This window comes from Poecilia reticulata, linkage group LG16 (assembly GCF_000633615.1).
Source record: "Poecilia reticulata strain Guanapo linkage group LG16, Guppy_female_1.0+MT, whole genome shotgun sequence".
Taxonomy (NCBI): Eukaryota; Metazoa; Chordata; class Actinopteri; order Cyprinodontiformes; family Poeciliidae; genus Poecilia; species Poecilia reticulata.
This window is the reverse complement of record NC_024346.1, coordinates 17,123,155-17,141,574: the sequence shown is the minus strand read 5'-3', so window position 1 is coordinate 17,141,574 and position 18,420 is coordinate 17,123,155. Positions and strand designations below refer to the sequence as shown.

The 18,420-nt window shown below is 37.3% G+C and overlaps 2 protein-coding genes across 5 annotated transcripts in view; one reads left to right on the top strand and one right to left on the bottom strand.

Annotated features, from left to right (window-relative positions):
• The window catches only part of mindy3 (MINDY lysine 48 deubiquitinase 3), a 28,555-nt gene extending 16,079 nt beyond the window's left edge, over nucleotides 1–12,476 (bottom strand). For 2 of the 3 annotated variants that reach the window (XM_008432590.2, XM_017309608.1), the window contains exons 1-11: nucleotides 12,368–12,476; nucleotides 10,261–10,570; nucleotides 9,900–9,979; nucleotides 9,697–9,757; nucleotides 9,400–9,606; nucleotides 9,206–9,257; nucleotides 8,342–8,456; nucleotides 8,031–8,104; nucleotides 7,688–7,767; nucleotides 6,586–6,656; nucleotides 5,225–5,305 (exon numbers count right to left, since the gene is read on the bottom strand). In XM_008432590.2, coding sequence (XP_008430812.1) covers nucleotides 5,225–5,305; nucleotides 6,586–6,656; nucleotides 7,688–7,767; nucleotides 8,031–8,104; nucleotides 8,342–8,456; nucleotides 9,206–9,257; nucleotides 9,400–9,606; nucleotides 9,697–9,757; nucleotides 9,900–9,979; nucleotides 10,261–10,489 — 1,050 coding nt within the window. In that variant the 5' untranslated portion in view covers nucleotides 10,490–10,570; nucleotides 12,368–12,476. The remainder of the gene's footprint in view (nucleotides 1–5,224; nucleotides 5,306–6,585; nucleotides 6,657–7,687; nucleotides 7,768–8,030; nucleotides 8,105–8,341; nucleotides 8,457–9,205; nucleotides 9,258–9,399; nucleotides 9,607–9,696; nucleotides 9,758–9,899; nucleotides 9,980–10,260; nucleotides 10,571–12,367) is intronic. The other variant, XM_008432592.2, reaches the window with a different exon arrangement.
• An 87-nt stretch (nucleotides 12,477–12,563) lies between these two features.
• LOC103478624 (probable assembly chaperone of rpl4) overlaps nucleotides 12,564–18,420 on the top strand; it is a 34,596-nt gene continuing 28,739 nt past the window's right edge. Inside the window, exons 1-6 of one of the 2 annotated variants that reach the window (XM_008432594.1) lie at nucleotides 12,564–12,651; nucleotides 13,552–13,661; nucleotides 13,741–13,887; nucleotides 14,010–14,159; nucleotides 16,660–16,769; nucleotides 16,877–17,000. In XM_008432594.1, coding sequence (XP_008430816.1) covers nucleotides 13,587–13,661; nucleotides 13,741–13,887; nucleotides 14,010–14,159; nucleotides 16,660–16,769; nucleotides 16,877–17,000 — 606 coding nt within the window. In that variant the 5' untranslated portion in view covers nucleotides 12,564–12,651; nucleotides 13,552–13,586. Of the gene's footprint in view, nucleotides 12,652–13,162; nucleotides 13,429–13,551; nucleotides 13,662–13,740; nucleotides 13,888–14,009; nucleotides 14,160–16,659; nucleotides 16,770–16,876; nucleotides 17,001–18,420 lie in introns of those variants that run through there. The other variant, XM_008432593.2, reaches the window with a different exon arrangement.

Genomic DNA, 18,420 nt, shown 5'->3' with positions numbered 1-18,420 from the left:
AATGGACAGGCATGTATATACGTATAGATATACAAGAGAATAACTGGATGGACGAAAGGACAGACATATGAATGGTGGAATGTATAAAACTTTTAGACAATAACACAGGCTACAGTTTGGAAATATAAATGCATTTCAATAACCTTAAGCACATTTTGAGATTGTATAAGATCCTTATTTATTAGCCAAGAGATCTCGACTGGTCTACAATAGATTTGAAGTGCTGTTGACTGCCTAACTTATCTTCCTTTGTTGTAATCTGGTTGGGTTTCCTGCATCATGGTCTGCTAGATAAAGTACAAAAGCTTGTCTGAAAGTAATTTGACCCTTTCAGCACTTGTGTCACTTCATGGAATGCCTGTGAATGGGTAAAACCTTCACCAGCATTTTTTTGGGGTTCTTCAAGCAGAGAAGATCTCTCACTCATCTAGTTTTCCCTTTCACTTTGTCTCTTGCCCTTGTTAGCTACCTTTTCCTGGGATAAGTAGGTACTCCAGTTTTGTAGTATTTCCTCCCTTTCTGCCCTCCACTTTTTGTTCATTCTTCCTTCTTCCTTTCAGTCTTTATCTCCACATCAAGGTAGCTACTCCAGGTAAGACAGGTAGGAATAGCCTTTTACTAGAATTACACTTTCTTTCCCTCCTGTTCGCCTAAAGAGGTATTGTGTGTGCTGAGAGGCTGTGAGTGGACATGGAGTATATTTAAAGGTCTCAGTTTCAAAACAAAGCACAGATCTTGGATAATGTCTCCAGTCTTGTTCAGAGCAGGTACAGATAGCCTTACTACAAGACAGATTGAGGAGAAGGTCACCATGCAAGAGATTGCTATGTAAATGGGTCATTACTGTGTTTGTGCTTTATAGTTTTTAGTTCATCTAAAAACTCGGGTCACATAAAAGCAGATGACCTACGCCATCACAAGAAATCACAAGAAACAATGGAAAGCTGTTCTCCTGTCACATAATGAAAGTGCAGTTTCTGCTGGAGGTCTGAGTACGAGCATGAGCCTCGAGTGTGACATACGGAACAAAACAGTGATTTATGAAGCCGTCTTTGATAACCAAAAGTGCGTCTATGTGAAAAGAGATGAGACACCAGTGAGTAGTTGTATAACACACTGATGGCTCCTATAACACTGACAGATACCCAAGGGTGAACGAAGAATAAAGCAGCACGTACACACTTCAAATGACAACCCTTTATCCTATTACAATGACCTTTGGTCTGACCTGTCAAAGGTTATTAATGACTGTTAATGTACACCGCTTTGTTGTTTTGTGTTTACATATGACCCGCACCCACTGATCAAATGAACAAGGGAGCAATCCTGTTTAAAGGAAAAAAGATCCTTAAATGTGCCTGTGGTGTTCTATAGAAATCTTCCTCTGTCTTTCTATTGCATCTTTTAGGAATGATGTAATGGGTCAGCAGCAGTACTGGCAAGAATGGCATCGTAGACAAGCCTCTTATTCTGCACTCAATACTTTTATATTCACGTTTTAAGTAGAAAAATGTTCCATAAAATGAAACCAGGTTTTAAAGAATACCTATAAAACGTTCTGTCCAGATTTGTCCCAATCTAAGATGGTCCAAAAGTCCTAAAAAGTCGGACATATCGCTATGTCCCCGGGCCCGTCTTTTCTTTCAGTGGTTACATTGTAACAATGCAGGGAAGTTGCCCAGTCTCCAGGAAGTAGTTAGTTCCACATTTCAATTGCCTAAATCTATTGAGTTTCCTTCATAAATGAATACAAGTTGGTTGTGCATAGCAGCATATCATTCAATTATTTTCTAGGGAAACTTTATTTCTTCTCCATCAGCCCACTTTCCTCTTTTTTACTAGCCTTTAAAAGACGTCTTGTGTGCAGACAGAGGTGGAAGTCTTAGAAGACAGAGAGCACCATAGCGGCTGCTACCTCCTCAAGTAAATCACTGACCCAGAGCACAACTACTGTACACACAGTCACACAAACACACACATGCAAGTCCCAGGAGACGTTCGGATACAGCCTGTGAACCTCATCACTCAGTGAGGGTAGAGTAAAGACTGATGAGAAATGTCACAAGAGGATCCCCCTCCCCTAAGCCCCTTTCCTGAGTGACCACTGCAGTGCCCTTTTTAAGTGCATCCTTCCTCTCAACTTCCTTTCCTCCCTTTTCATCCCTTGAGGGACTAGTAAGGTAAAGAATAAGATTTGCAGGATGATCCTTCAGTTGGGCAGCCTAATCTCTAAAAACTGGAAGGGAAAGAAACTTAAAAAAAAAAGTAGGTTGGTTTTCTGGAACATGACTGGTTTTCATCTTTCTCATCTACCTACATACTAAGAACTCCAGTCAACTCCAATCACGAAAATACCAATCTTTAAAAGGCCGGACCTGCCGATTCCGATTTTGGCCAATACCAATTTTTTAGTTCGAAATGTCGCAAATTATAGCAAGAAAGTCACTGAGTTGGCAACAGTGGGGTCACTATTGTTAACTACAAATGTGAAGACATGACCTGGTGGGCCGGTCTATCCGTCAATCTTCTCTCATGAAAGAGCAGAAGAGGACAGTGGTTGATTTTTAAACATTTTCTGAGGTAAATACGATCAGAGGATGAGATTGGCTTTATATGCAAGTATTGGCCAATCACCGATTTCACAAACTTAAGAAAAGCGGTGCCAATCAATTGACTGGCTGATAAATCAGTGCACTGCTTATTACAATCAGTCACTATGTCTTTTTCTAGTACACAGACTAACCCTAATATGGGAAATAGACTCTTGGCATGTGAAACAGAAATGGAAATATTTATTTTGTGTAGGCAGGTTAAATAAAAAACAAAAATGCTATTAAGATGACAATTTAAAAGCCATGGTCAGACACTGACAATCGCTCAGGGTAGTACAAATTAGAGAATTTACTGGAGTTAGAAGCATCATAAATAGGTATGGTTTTGTTTTGTATAACGAAGAATGGAAAATAAGCTTCAAATTAGCTTGAAAAAGATTTCCTTTTAAAGAGTAGAAATTAAACTTGTCAGGTTTACCAAAGTAGCTCCAACAAGTCTACTTTTCTCTCCAGTTGGTCTGTAGCTTGTGAAGCAGAATACTAGCATCAACATGTAGCCCTGTCTGTGCATCTTAACCAGTTTTTGTGTGCTTGTTAATGGATCTCAGTGAAACAAATGCATTCTGATTAAACTTTGGAATCACATCCCTTGGAATACACCAACCACCTAAATCCACTCATGCACACACCACTAACGCTAATCAGGATTAAATTTCTTCTGCTCTGCAATGTGAATGTATATACATACAAACATATTTCTGGCCCCGGGGAGTTGTGTGAATCGGTAACTCATTAGCGCATACATGATTGGTTCATCACAGATCCAACATTTGATACACTAGGACTGCCGGGTGGAGCTTTAGTCATGTAACCAAGCTTTTAATCAATTTTATATTAAGGGTGTGTTGTAATGATACAGAGGACTTCCTAGACCCTTGATTTAATTCACAATCTTTTGCTGTATATAGTTACAGTCTCACTGATGAGCTCGATAACCTGGTTTAGCACAAGATGAATGCATTCACACACACACCTGTATAAGGAAACATACATGACGGCACTCTCCTCAGGTTTCTGTAGCCTCAACATTGCCTCAGCTGTAATATGGGATTAACCAGTTACAGCATTTCTGGGACACCAAGTAGAAAAGGTCAGAAAAAGTCTAGATTTTGTGTTTTTTCAACCAGCTGGAGTTTTGTGAACCAAGAACACAGAGCTCTGCTACAGCAACAAGACAGTCCAGAAAGAGATTAAAAGCTGTAAAATTACAACAGCGCAGCAACGTTTGTTAAAGTTGTACCACTTTTACTCAGTAAGTGATGATTTCGCAAGTTAATAAGCATAATTGCTACAACAGAATCATTGGTTAGTTTTATTACAGAAAACCACAGCATTTAAACATGGTATTTTCACAACAAGACTTTGTTTCTGTCCACTGCCCCTGTAAAACTGGGATTCAACAGAAACCTATTTGGCTGCATTTCATCTCTCACATTTATGAGGTTTACAAACCGGCAGAAACCCTGTAAAGGGAGATGTAAAAACAAATTTAAAAAATCTCCATCAGTACACACACTATAGGATTATGGTCAAAATCACTGTAGTGCATAATGCTGACGTGGTTAACGACACCAACATTTAAGGAGATTCTAAGCATCACTAAAGCTGTGGCAGACTAAAGAGTCTTGTATTTTCTTTGGAACCTTTTAGCCTCTCAGCTTTCTCTGTTCTGACAAAACAGGCAGGACAAAATAAGCCAGATTCCAGGAAAAAAAAAAAAAAAGAAAAATAGACAGAGAGAGGGGGAAAAAAATAAGCATAAACACACACATACACAAACACACAGAAAATACAAAACAAAATATAAAACTTTATACTATTGATGTGGCTTCTAGCACAAATTGTGATAATGATTATGTGAAACTTTGGCCTCTACATCATCATATTCAATTATTTCCAGATATAAATTGCATACAAATACCCGTTTTAATTTTAATCTGCATTTTTAAAATTACTTCATTAAAAAAATACATTTTCCATGAAAAACCTGTTTGCGTGTTTTCAAAGGGTGCAAACACAGCAGAAAAGTTGTGGTCAGTTAAATATCTTTGCTAATGTGACCCTTGAGTTTTCAGAAAGTTTGTGATTTACACCACATTAATAGCCACACACTAATAGCACAAAATAATTTATTCAAATTACATTATTGTCTCATTCTTGATTATCTATTTAGTCAAATATGAATGCTGAGAGTGCTTGAGACTAAACTCTACCAAGAAAAAAAAATCTGGAACATCAATCCACTTTGTTATAATTGCCCTGACAGCAAAGGTAAACCTGGTGTCTTTTACTGAAGCCTAGCAGACTTTTACATCATACAATATAACAAATGTACTATTTAACTCCCTTCTTCCCCACTTGATACTTGATTGGTGACAATCCAACATGCAGCACCTGCCATATAAGACAATCTCCTGTGTTCACATTCCTTCCCCCTCCATCTCTGCCTCACCTGTTTTTCCACACACACTGATATTTGATCTACACAAAACTAAATCTGTTGAGCACATTTTTTATTTTAGTTTTTCTAACCTGCTGAGAAATATCTGCCTTGTGTTGCACACTCTCTGTCTGTGTGTGAAATATGTGCTGGATGAGTGCACTCAACTTGCCTTGGTGAAAAATACAGAGAGATGCGTTTCACTGCCAAGAATCCAAATAGGGAACTTTGGAGATTTGAGGAATGTCCCGACCTAAAAAAAAGAAGAAGAAAGAAACAGCAAAAGGAATAGATTATAAAAGGAGATAATCTATTTTTGGCAGGTACCACTATGATTTAGCATTTGTTTCTAATCAAACATGTCTTTTTCATTAGATAAATGAACTGACTGACTGAACAGAAAAGACACGTTACAAAAATAAACTCCCCAAACACCATCAGGATTAAATTAAAAACTCATATTCACCAAAATGATATTTTCCCTTGTTAGAACATGTATGTTGTGTATGTATGGGAACATATAAACATTGTAAACAGGTTCATTATGCCAATTTGAAGACTGGCTTCCATATTTTTATGATGGCTTTATTTCTCTTTTGCACAGCGATACTGAAATTTTAGCTCTTTGTGACTTAAGTTGCAAGAATATGTTAAAATCCCTAGATTCATGATCTCACAATCGTTTTAGATAATACCTTACTTATTTTGTGCAACTTGGATTTGCCTCAGTCAAAAAGCTTAAATATATAGCTGTATAGATGCCCTAAGTATTTCTTACATTTTGAACACAATTCCCTCCCACACTAAATGTACAGTATTTTATTAGAATGTTGTGCGACAAACCAACACGAAGAGAAAGGAATAGAAAAAAAGAGTTTTTTACAAATGAAAACTCTGAACACTGTGGAATGAACATGTATTCATTCCCTCCGAGTCAAAACTTGAGTTCCAGTTCAGTTCGTTTGTAGAGACTCGCTTTCAGAGAAAGTCTCTAAATTTTTACCCATCCCTGCAAATCAGTTTGGATGGAGATGGTTTCAACAATTTTGCAGTCTTTATTTGGGTGACTGAAGCGCCAAGGCAAACACATTCTTAAGCTGTTATACAAAATCAACTTTTTTGAGCTCTATATCATGTTAAGATGCTATTTCCTCATCAAAGACATAGCCAGACCGTTGCTTTAATTCCTTCATGCATGTCAGAGAAATCCTTGAATGTCCCATGGCAGTAATTCGGTGAATTAAAGAGAGAAAATATGTTGTGTCCTTTTGATTTGTTTGAAGTTTACTTCTAAATCTTTTTTAAAAGTGTTGTAGTTTGTTGCTTTTACTGGAAATCTACCAGATCTCAGAGTTAAAAGTAACATGAATCAAATGTCTATTTACTTGTAAGCTTTTGTGCTCAACTCAATTGTGTTCATCTTGAATTCTCAAAGTAAACTGTAGTTAAAAAAAAAAACACGCTTTCAGCACACTTAGCAAGAGCTTGACAGTTTGCTTATACTTCTCATTTATCTTCTGCATGTGTCTGTACCTTGCAATAGCGCAGTGACTCCATAAGTGTGAGGAAGCCAACAGATGCTTGTTTATGAATTCCATGCAACTCTACAAGAAATTAAACAGAATTAAAAAGAGAGGTGAAAATTGATATTATTGACGGACGATTGAGTTATTTACTGTTAATATGTGAAGATATGGGATTAAACCAATGGCTAATCTCAGAGAAATATGATTAAGTCTAGGATTACTACTGTATTTTCCGCGCTATAAGGCACACCGAATTGTAAGGCGCACTTTCAATGAATGGCCTATTTTAAAACTTTATTCATATATAAGGTGCACTGCATTATAAGGCGCATAGAATAGACGCTACAGTTTGGGTTGCCACCCGTCCCGTATTGAACCGATACGGGACGCGAATGTGGATATGTAATAACAAAGAAATGGTCCCGGAGTACCTTATATAGTAGTCTGCCCCAGTCATTGTTTCACTCACGGTGTTGATGTTGCGATATTGTGACCAACTGCTTTCTGGGTAACACAGACCAACCGACACGCTGCCGCCGCAGTCTCTGTCTCTCCTCCCCCTTCCCCCCCGGCTTTAAATATATAAGGGCTGGTCCCTTGGTAACCCTAGTCGAAGCACCCCGGATGAATATCTAAAGCTACTTTGTTGTCATAAAGAATGTCAACAAAACAGTCCGACTCCGGACTGAGCCTTCTGCGACTGGGCCAGGGCGTGGCCAGACGATGGTCACCCTTCTCTGTTCGCGCACAGCATGTTTGTGGAAAACGTGGTGCTAAATGACCTGCAGACGACCTGATTCTAGATGGTCGGTAAGTAGATGGGTCAGTCAAACTTTATTAACAAACCAGTGTTCTGACAACTATCCCGGCATGCACCGCACGCTTCTTCTTCTACGGGCGAAAATGAAGTTGCGGCTGCTTATCGTAGTTGCTAGACCTGTTGTGGCTCAATATTGGTCCATATATAAGGCGCACAGGATTATAAGGCGCACTGTCGGCTTTTGAGAAAATTGAAGGTTTTTAGGCGCGCCTTATAGTGCAGAAAATACGGTACTTGCTCCATGTGTTAATGAGATTTATTTTTCAATAATATCAGTGCCAGCTCTTACTCATGCCAGAGCATTCCCTGTCTCCATCCCATACATTAGAGACGGCATGGCCAGTTATAAGGAGGTTTACCAGGCTCTGACTGAACAAAAAAGGGACAAGGAAAAACAGTGTTTATATAAGAAAGAAAATCTGTTGTGCACATATGTGCTTTGTGAAGAAAATAAGGAGTGCTTTGCATAAGTACAAAAGAACAGCAAAGTCTTTAATTAGCAATAGAATTTTAATAAAAACAAAAATCTACTTTGTATTACTTGTGTTAATAATGTAAACTAAAACAGCTTTAAATGATAATCATTTTAAGTCACCTTAATGCTGAAGAAACAAGAACATGGATATGTATACCTTCCGTGACCATGTATAGGGTCTATCAGGGGCTCTGATGGGTCCTGGATTTCATTTCTAATATTCTCTATGCCCTGCAAAAAAAAAGGAGCAAAAGAAAACATTTGTTGAACATTTAGAAATCTCTGCAACCTCCACATAAAGTTTGAACATTAACATATTTCTGAATAAGTTTCCAAACGCAAAACCTAATATTCGATTTGTACCAAATTAACATTATTTTTTAAATCCCCTTAATCTCAGAAATCATATTACCGCCATCAGTATTTGAAATGACCATTTATCTCTCCCTGCTACATTTTTCCCCTTACCTTAGTGAGGATGACAGAGTAAAGGAAAAGCAAAACCCCACAGCACCCCCTCCAGGACTGGTATAGAGACAGCACCTCCTCTCTGAGATCAGACACTGACAGGACAGTTCGCTTGCTGCAGGATAAAGGAGAGGTGGGGAAGTATAAATATATATAAAAATATTAAGAAAATAAAAAGAAACAACAAAAAGTAAATTCCAAGGGTGTCAGGTTGTAAAAAGCCCACAGAATATGGATTGTGTTTGCCAGTCCTTAATGTGTAAAGATAAAAAAATAAAATAAAATGACGCAAGACAAAACAGGACAAAGAAAAATTAAACCACTTGGGATTAGCGCTCCATCCTTCTCATCCTAATGCTCATTAAAAAAATACCAGTGAAGCCGTCTGTCTTATTTAGCATGCACCTCTTTGCTTTGAGCAAGCTTTGCGTTTTGCTGACTGTAGTCTAAGCTGTCAGGGAGCTATGTGATGAAATTTCAATGTTTCTCACAGCAAGCTCAACCGTGCATATATTTAATTTGCTGGTGTGTCTTTAACAGATATCTTGTGTGTCAGATAAGCGCTCTTTCAACAAGGCAATCAATGAAAGCAGAGCGTTGGCAAATTGTAAGGAGAGTGAAATTGCAAGTTCACTTTTAAAAGCCAAGACGGATAAATTTACACCTTTTTTATGCTCCTCATGCTTCTGAAAAAAATGCAGCAGACTATAAAAATCCTGCACTTTGGTAATTGTCCAACCACATTGTTTGTTTTAAATCCCTTCCTCCAGAATATTCATCATTTTACCAGACTGTATTGGGAAAAGTACTTATGATGAGAGGAAATATTACTATGGTATTTGATAAAAAATTATCTTCACTTACTGAAGTACACTGTGAAATTGCTCAAAGCCAAGGTCCTCAGCAGCCAAAGCAGCTAGACACAAGAAAATACAATCACAGAAACCATCAAGGCAAAACGTCAGATTGTCAGAGTTAGTCTGTCAAACTTCAGTAAAATGTATTTAGTTGGGCAGCCAAAGATGCAGTCAGTGAGTGGGCGATGATACAAGACTAACTTGGCTGCTGTTCCTGTGGCGACTGACTGCTCTCTGGTCTTGGCATGTCCTGTGTTTGAGACTGTGTCTGGGTCTTAGAAAGCGTGCTAGTATGTGGGCTCTGTCCCTTGGCCCAGGTCACAAAACAGAACCCTGTGGAGGGGCTGGCACAGGCAGACTCGAGGATTTCACTCAGTGTTGAACACAGGGCCATCTTCTGCTCCTCTTCTAACAGAGACAAACGTGAAAATATCAATTGTTTTGGTTAGACATAAGGAAAACAGTAAAACCCAATAATCATCTTTTTAGGGAAGTTACCTGACATTTGTCTCCAGGTGGAACTTTCTCTGTTAAAAAGAATGTTCTTTAGAAGGAAAGCCTGCAAAGAAACACATACTCGGTTTACAGCAACTAGAATTTTAGCTACACATCATGTTTGTTACGCATCTAATATTCAATAATCTTATCTTGTTGCCACTGAATGAGCCAATATTCAGGCTGTTGTGCAGTGAGAAACTTACTTGAACAGGTGCAATCACAGCACATGGTCCTCCTTCAAACTGCTTCAGAGCCGTTTGCTCATGCTCACTAAAAACAAACCCTGTGAAAAGGGGAAGTCTTCATTCAACAGTGAGCCAATAATTCATCCTGTATACATATTAAGGCACACAATAAACAAAAATTCAGCTGGATCTTTAGTAAAACAAGGATTGACAACAGATATATACATAAAAAATAAAAGAAGAAGATTTAAAATGTGCAAAATAGTTTGATGAACTCTAGGCTGTCTAGCCTGGCAGAGATATTCAAATGTTTGCCAATTTCTAAACAACTGAAAACACTGACATTAACTCATTGTGGTTATCACAACAAAAGCCCTACCTTGAGACCATCTTCGAAAGATCGAAGTGGAAACTCCTCCCCCTGATGGTTTTCCCCAAACCAGATCAACCACCTCCTTATTTAACTCTGACATGATTGGCTTCAAATCCTTAGTAACGCCCTCTTCGGTCCAGCCTTCATGCAGGGACGAGAGAGGCTGTTTGTTCTTAATGCAGTCTCTTCCAAATGGCAACACTCCACTTCTCAGGGTAGTCTGTACCTGTGGCATTAGCCACAACTTCTCTCTATGGTCCAACTTCGTCTGAGCTCAGGGGCTGTCAGCAAAATGGAGTGTAGGTATGACATCAATCTACCAGGCAACAGCAAAGAAACACAAATCCAGATTTGCCTTTGATTAAGGTGACCTCAAGAACAGACAAAACAACTGTTATATTTAGTAACAGAAGAGCTTGGATTTTATACAGTTGGACATATATTTGCAGATTTGTACTTCACTGATATTCTCAAACAAAGTGTTGTAAAGTACTGCTTCCCTCTAGTCAAAGTGAGCTATACTATGACCTAACTGATCACTGTACTAAACATTTACCAAACAAATATTTCTAGGCTGTTTGACCAGTAGATTCTGGTTTTGGTAAATTATGATTTATTTTTCTAATATCCGTCAAAGTCACCTGAGTACATTTTATTTTAATTCAGTGATTTAGGTTAACAAAATTGACCATATGAGGAAAAGGCTTTCTGAAAAAACCCCCCAAAAAAACAAAGTTTTTTTGTCGCTTTTGTTTAAGCCAGAAAAGTCCTTTTCTGTCTTGATGACTTTTCTGCAAGCCTGCAAAAAGGGAGCTTACGATGTTTTTCCCCCCCAAAAAATAATCTTCCACCATGTGTGGGAATACAAACTGTTCCACAAAAGATGGTGCCACTTTCAGATGAGATCAAGTTGTTTTCTTCAGTTTTCAAGTTACAGTTAATTAGTAGAACATTTTATTTATTTATTTATTTATTTGAAATAAAATATGAAAAAGCATTACATAAACTTGTTTTGTGAAATAATATTCTCTGTCACAGTTTTTGATTTTGAAAATGTATTATACAGCAAGAAATGCAACTGTACACATTGAACACTGAAAAAGGTAGATCATTGAAAAACCATTTGTTCAAAGAGAAATCATAATTTCTAAAAAAAAAATTTTATTTAAGTAAGGGTTTTACATTTCTGTATAATGGGTTTTTAAGCTTGACAGATGTAAAGTATCCAATAATTTCAGCTTAATAATTGATAATTGTGGTAAATTATGATTTATTTTCTAATATCCATCACAGTCACCTGTGTAAATGTTATTTTAATTCAGTGATTTAAGTTAACAAAATTGACCATATGAGGGAAAGGCTTTCTGAAAAAAAATTTAGTTTTTATTGTTTGTTTTTGTTTAAGCCAGAAACCTTAAAATATATGTTATTGCCCTTTGAAATAAAATTATTTCCTTTCATATACAGCTTTTACATTTAAAAACAACATAAAAACACAAAGATTACTTTGCCATCACAAAGTAATCTCTGGGTTTCTCCCTCCTACGTTGCAGTTGGAAAAAAAAGCAAAACTTTTGAGCTTTTGTCGAAACTGACATGAGCAGTGATGAATTATGAAGAAAAATTCAGAAACATTTTTGGGCGTTCACTAATTGTACTACACAATTTAGCTTGGGAAGTGTTCTTGAATTAAATGTCAAATGAAACAATGAAACATAAAAATTGCAAGCTGTATCATATATGCAATGATGGTACATATCACGTTTTAAGTATTTACAGAACCTGGCGCTAATAGTTATTTGAACACTTGCTCGCTCTGCAGCCAAGCTAAAAGGCTAGCGGCTTCGTTAACGTCAGGTGGTTACAACGGAAGATAAACAACGAAATATTTAACAACGAGCGAACAGCTCACTCTTTAATACAATATGGCGAAGCAAAAGTTTAAATATTAGGTAATTTTGCTTGCCACCATCAAGCACTAGCATTAACACCTTTCAGCTAACCGTACATTGCTTTATCATTCAATTTCTTGTTACTCCAGGGCGGCGGCAGATATAACGGTCGTGAGAGGCTGTAGTTTATCATTATTTCGACGTAAATATTCTACACTTACCTCAAAATAGACTCGAGTATTAGAGGGTCTGTATAGGCTGTATTTTGTTGAGCAATTTCACCGCCAGCCGCATTTCTGTCATTCGTTTATTTACAACAAATTGTAAAATGAAGAAAAAATGCTGCGTCCATTTGACGTATTATACCATTGGTTGAAATCGAGAAAGTTCCAGATGCGTCACAAGGCGTTGTCTTGACGCATTGCCTGATTGGCTCACCAGCTTGTCGATCAAGTTTAGCGCACCCTCAGAAATGGATTGGTAAATTTAAAACACGGTTCATGAGGTAATTTTTTTTAATTATAGCTTTCGGCATATTTCTGCAACAACAAACAACACTAGATTTGAAATATTTTACGTTTCTAACTTGCTAAGTTTTAGAAATGTATTCAGTATGACTGGTATTTTGTTCATTATCTCTCTCCGTAGCTGTGACTGTGGATGCGTTTCTTAGCAATCAGCCGGTGAATGACATGGGTGGAAAAAATCGCAATGAGAAGAGTATTTTCCTTTTAAATATAGGGCAAATTATGCATATTTGTTTTGCCTAAAGGAGGTCAAAGGCAACCTGTCAAACCGATCTTGGATTATTATATCAACAGCCGTTAACAAAAAGCAAAAATTACATACAATTTACCAGAGTTCACCTCCTGACGCATACATAGCCGGGTGGGAATCAAACCTGCAGATCAAATAACTTTATTTAGAAATATGCTTAAATACCAATGACAAAGAAACCGAGCATGCCGGTTGAGATATGGACATGTCACGACAGATGCACTGTTTGAGATTGATTGTGTACAAACCACTCCTACACGGCGTCCCTATTGCCTCGTCAAGTCGCAAATGGTGCGCACCCAGCTTCAGCACTTACCGCATGCGTGTTGCATGCCGCCTGCAGTTCAGTTCTTTAGCACGCGTGAAGTATATTTGGGAAAATATTTTTTATTAAGGGGCAACATTTAATGTAAAGAGTAACGAACGTTATTTATCAGTATGGGAGGTCAGGCTAAGAACAAGAAGAAAAGTAAACCCAAGAGGAAGGACAACCGTCAAAACAGGGGTCAGCTGTGCAGTGTTTTTTTGTTTTGTTTATGTTTGTTATATCCAATGTAAAATTTGTTCGTGCCATTCATCACTAAATGAGACACAACTTTTCATTCGCGCCTATGTTTCATTTCCACAGATGGAGGATTTGTTGGTTTGTCACCTCAAGAAAGGATGAAAGTAAGAATGCATGAGAAAGCCAAGAAGAAGACAGCTGAAAAGTACTCAGTACAGCAACTACTAGAAAAGGTGCCTTTAAAAATGAAACGTATCACAGTAGAAAGTGTCTAGGTTTTAATCTGTACATTTACTTATCTTGTGTGTTCAGACTCAGGAGTACATGGACAGTTTTGACTTTGAGATGGCTGGCCTTTTCTGTCAGAGAGCTCTGGATGTGGACTCCAACAACCTACAAGCTCTTGACATGCTGGGACACATTTGCTCCGAATTAGGAGACATGCAGAAAGCTAAATCAATATCCTTTTGTGACTTTTTTTTCTTTATACATTATCTACTGATTAGTCACTAAAGCATTGTGTATTTTGCTCATTCTGTCCTGAAATGGAAATAGTTTGGGCTTCCTTTACCAAGTCCTAAGTGTTTCTCCGTGCAATAGACCTGAGCCCGGATGTTGGTCATAGCAAATACATGTATCTGGGACAAATTCACACCGGCCAGGAGGCTGTGGACTACTACACAAGAGGAATACAAGTTCTTCTATCGGTTCTAGAGAAGCAGGAAACAGAGGTCAGTGAGAACAACTTCATACCCTTTGAACCTACCCACATTTGGTCACTAGGCAACTACAAGCTTTAATATATTTATATATTAATTACAATTATATAATTGTATAATTACTAAACAAAAAGAAAATAATAAATGCTTTTCACAATATTTTGGAAAGAAACAAACTTGTGGCATGCTTTTGTTTTCAACCCTTTGCAGAAAAATCTTGTCCTGCAGTAACAGCTGTCACTCTTCTGTGTGCATATGTCTACCAGCTAAAGACAACTTTTTTTTTTTTTTGCAAATTCATCCTCACAAGAAAGCTCCTACTAATATACTAAACAATTTTCATGTCTTGCCAGTTTCTCAAGTACATTTAGGTCTGGCTTTCTAACAGATGAATATTCCTTGACCTCCAACAAGTGGGGTCTGACCACATGTGTGAAGTAAAGAATTCTCACAGAATGCTGCCGCCATCATATTTCACCATAAAGATATTGTTTTTTGGGGATAGACAGTGCCACAGACAGTATTGTACATATAAGAAAAATATTCTAAATTGGTCTCATCTGACCTGAACACAGGTGTTTTGTTTTGTTTTTTTCTCAGCTAAGGTAAAGTTAGGCGACAAACTTGTGTTAATAAAAGCTTGACAATGATTACTAGCTAGACATTTTATTACAGTGAACCATTTGAGACTTGGACTGCACCGTGGCGCTATGGTTTGTTCTGTTGCTTTGTAGCAAGAAGGTCCTGTTTTCAAATCCTAGCCTGGGCTCTTGTCCATGGAGATGCATTTTCTCCCAATGCATTATGGGGTTCTCTTATGGTCTTTGGACTTCCTCCCACAGTCCAGGCACATAACTATTAGGTTAAATTGTCTCTCTAAATTACCCCTCAGCCTGAGTGCGGATGCATGGTTATTTGTCTTGTGTGTTGCCCTGTGACGAACTGGGGACCTTTCTAGGGTCGTCTAATGACTGCTGGCGATAGGAAGCAACACACCACGACCCTGCATGTACAAGCTTGTATAAATGATGGATTGATTTTGAACACTATAGTCTCTTTAATTGTATAATATTAATGTCCATTGCTAAGAAGATGCTTGTTTAGATTACAGGCTTCAGTAACTCCAGATGTAACAGATACCGAATGCAAATCCTGACCAGGCACTCGGTGGGGTGCGAATGCACGGCCGCGTTAAAAATGAAACGTGTCCCACGTTTCCCACATGTTGTCTGAAACAGCAAACTGTGAAGCTTTTTTTTTTTCAGTGATGACTTTTTCCTTGCCACTGTTGTGCAATTTCCAGATTTGAAGAGTACAATACTAAGGGATGCATCATAAAAAAAATCTAATCCTGATGTTAAACGTCTGCACAACCTTATGCTCCAATAATCTCAAACAAACTTCTATTGAATAATTATTTCTAAGAAAAATCTTTTTAATCTCCTCTGGATTTTGGGAATCAGAATGAAGGGGGCTGAATACAAATCTATGCCCTACTTTTTGACAATTCTGCACTACTTTCACATTATATAAACTCCCAATAAAATACATAAAATTCAGTAGGTATAGTTGATAAAATGTGATTATCTAGAATGTGTCTAAATAGACCCTATAATGATGCATCTTGTGTGTGTATTTTGAAGATGAATGTTCTAAAAATCTCATTCTAGTTGAGATTTTAGACACTTGATGTTTTGATCAGAAGAGGGTGCTGTGGTCGAGAATACTCCTATAAAGGATAGGTTCTATAAGCAAGTTGCATGTTGATGAAGGGTCTTCATGTAATCATCAGCTTTAGGAAGCACAAGCGTTGTGTTTCCTTCACCTAGAATTTTTACCTGTTTAGTTAAAAATGTGTGTTATTTCTTATAAAATAAGCAACATTTCTCCTTCACAATTAAAACCCTGAACAATGGTGTGGACAAATGTGTTTGATTTTTGATACAATTAACTAAAATCTTCTGGAGTCACTTGAAAAATCCTAAACTGGACAGATAAAGCAGATAAAATAAATGCTGAAAAAAAAGGCTATTTGGTATTTTGATGGAAAAAATGTTTAAGACTAAATTGTTCAAAATCAATTTTAGAAGTGTTCTTAATTAGTTCTTAATTCAGTGGGTGTTTATGTCTTTGTTCAGATAATTATTAAAGTACAGATGTCTCCATTAAGACTGATGAACTAACAGAAAAAAAATCTCTGTTAATAAGTCATTCTGCAGAATGTGCATACGCTGCGCTGAACAAGAAGAGGCCATTTGGGGCTTTTTTTTTGTTAGTTATTCATTTATAACTCAGATTTTTTTTCTGCTTGACACAACCATGTTTTTAGCATAAATGGCCTATTCAACTGAAGTTCCTCTGGGAGTGTAGACAAGTGTTTCCTAACGTTATGTAACTATTGATGTAAAAAAATAAAAAATACTTGCCTGTTCATTATGTTTTTAGTTTAAATACTTTAAACTGAAAACTAGTTATTAAGTTAGGAAGTCTGCCTTGTGCTGCTCATCTGCAGGCTCAGGCTGGAGCCGCCGGAACGACAGATGAGAACGACGAGGTCCCTTCAAGGAAGGATGTCAGCGTGGCCTACTGCTCCCTGGCTGAGATCTACTTAACAGACCTCTGGTACCGGAACGATACAACCTGCACTGCTGACACCCAGAAATACTCTCTCACGTTTTAGTCATTTCTGATAACTCCACATTTGGCTCTTTCCTCTTCTCCAATCGTAGCGTGGAGGAGGGAGCTGCAGACAAGTGCCGAGAGTTCATTGAAAAAGCTTTACAGTATCACCACGACAACCCGGAGGCTCTCCAGCTTATGGCCAGTTACCTGTTTAGTACAGAGAGAAACCAGGTCAGTCCACTCACTCACATGGGGACTCCAGATGAATTATCGCCACATTAAAGCAGGAATCTGCCGAGTTAATTATTCTGAGCAGATTGAATTGTATGCCATTAATCAGCAGATGGACACTTACATTAACACGCACACACAGATGGGGAAAGCCAATAGGAATGTTAATTACTGGGCAGATCATTGAGGTCATGTAGTCATCTGATAAATTGGAAGAGATGAGGAAGCATGTTGGACTCGGTTTCGGAGGAAACTGCTACATCAACCTCACAGTTTTATCCTGGAAGAACATAGAGGATTTGTGCAAACTATATGGACCCGTAATTATATTTATTAAAAATAATATAGTAATAACCCAACCTCCTGCAGTGTAAAGTATTTAATAAATATATTATTTACTCATAAATCAGTGTTGTAAATGAATTGATTGTGAACATACATTATTGAAACAATGTCATTTCAATGACTGAATATTTCTTTATTCATACATGAAAATATTGTGTTACATAGCTGAAACAATATCTCTTGAAAATGTACTTGTATAATTTTTTTACTAAAACCCTACAAGTGCAATAGAACTCTTGTAGATATGCACTGCTCACGTTTTCCTGAGTAGTGACAATTTCTGATTTTCTTTGAGGCTTCATGTAACCCATCTGGTTACAATTTTATTTTCAAAAGGTAGTTTTGCAACAAAAAGAAACAAAAATGTGCTGCAAGTCACTTTTTCTATCTTTTGTAAATTAAAAAGAAAATTGAGGAATTGTATCAGAGTATGCAACCATAAATCTTCTGAGGTTTATTTTCTGCTTTTTGATTCGATCATAGACCAAAAAATGTTAATTATTAATTAGTTATTAATTTAGATACATTCTGTGAATAAAAAGAAAAATCTGATTACTTTGATATCTTTTTAATATTTAAATGTGTTAACATATGCATTGATCTTATAGATTGAAACTAAAACATATTCTAAATCAATCAAACTCTTTATTTTTTGTTACATTGTAAGGAATAATCCATGATTATTTTACGCCTAAGTGATGTAGGTGGCAAAACATTTTTTTTCCTTACTCCTAGAGAAACTGAAAGCTACAACACATGCTAGAGAAACTGAATGTGTTGTAGCTTTTAAATGAGTGAAAACTTATCTTTAGTTACAGAAAACAGTCTTTCGTCTCCACCGCTGGCGAGGCACATTCCCATTTCGTTAATGTTTTGAAATCACAAACTCTTGACCGCAGCAGGAGGTTGATTAGTTATCACTGTGGGTTATCATGGGTTAAAATTACCAATAAAGATTAAAGAGGAGCTTTTACATTATATCTTCCATCTGTGTCACGATGGATTCCTGTGAGTTAATGGAGTTTTAACGAAGCATGAAAGTAACATTTTAATTATAGCACACGTAGCTTTTTCA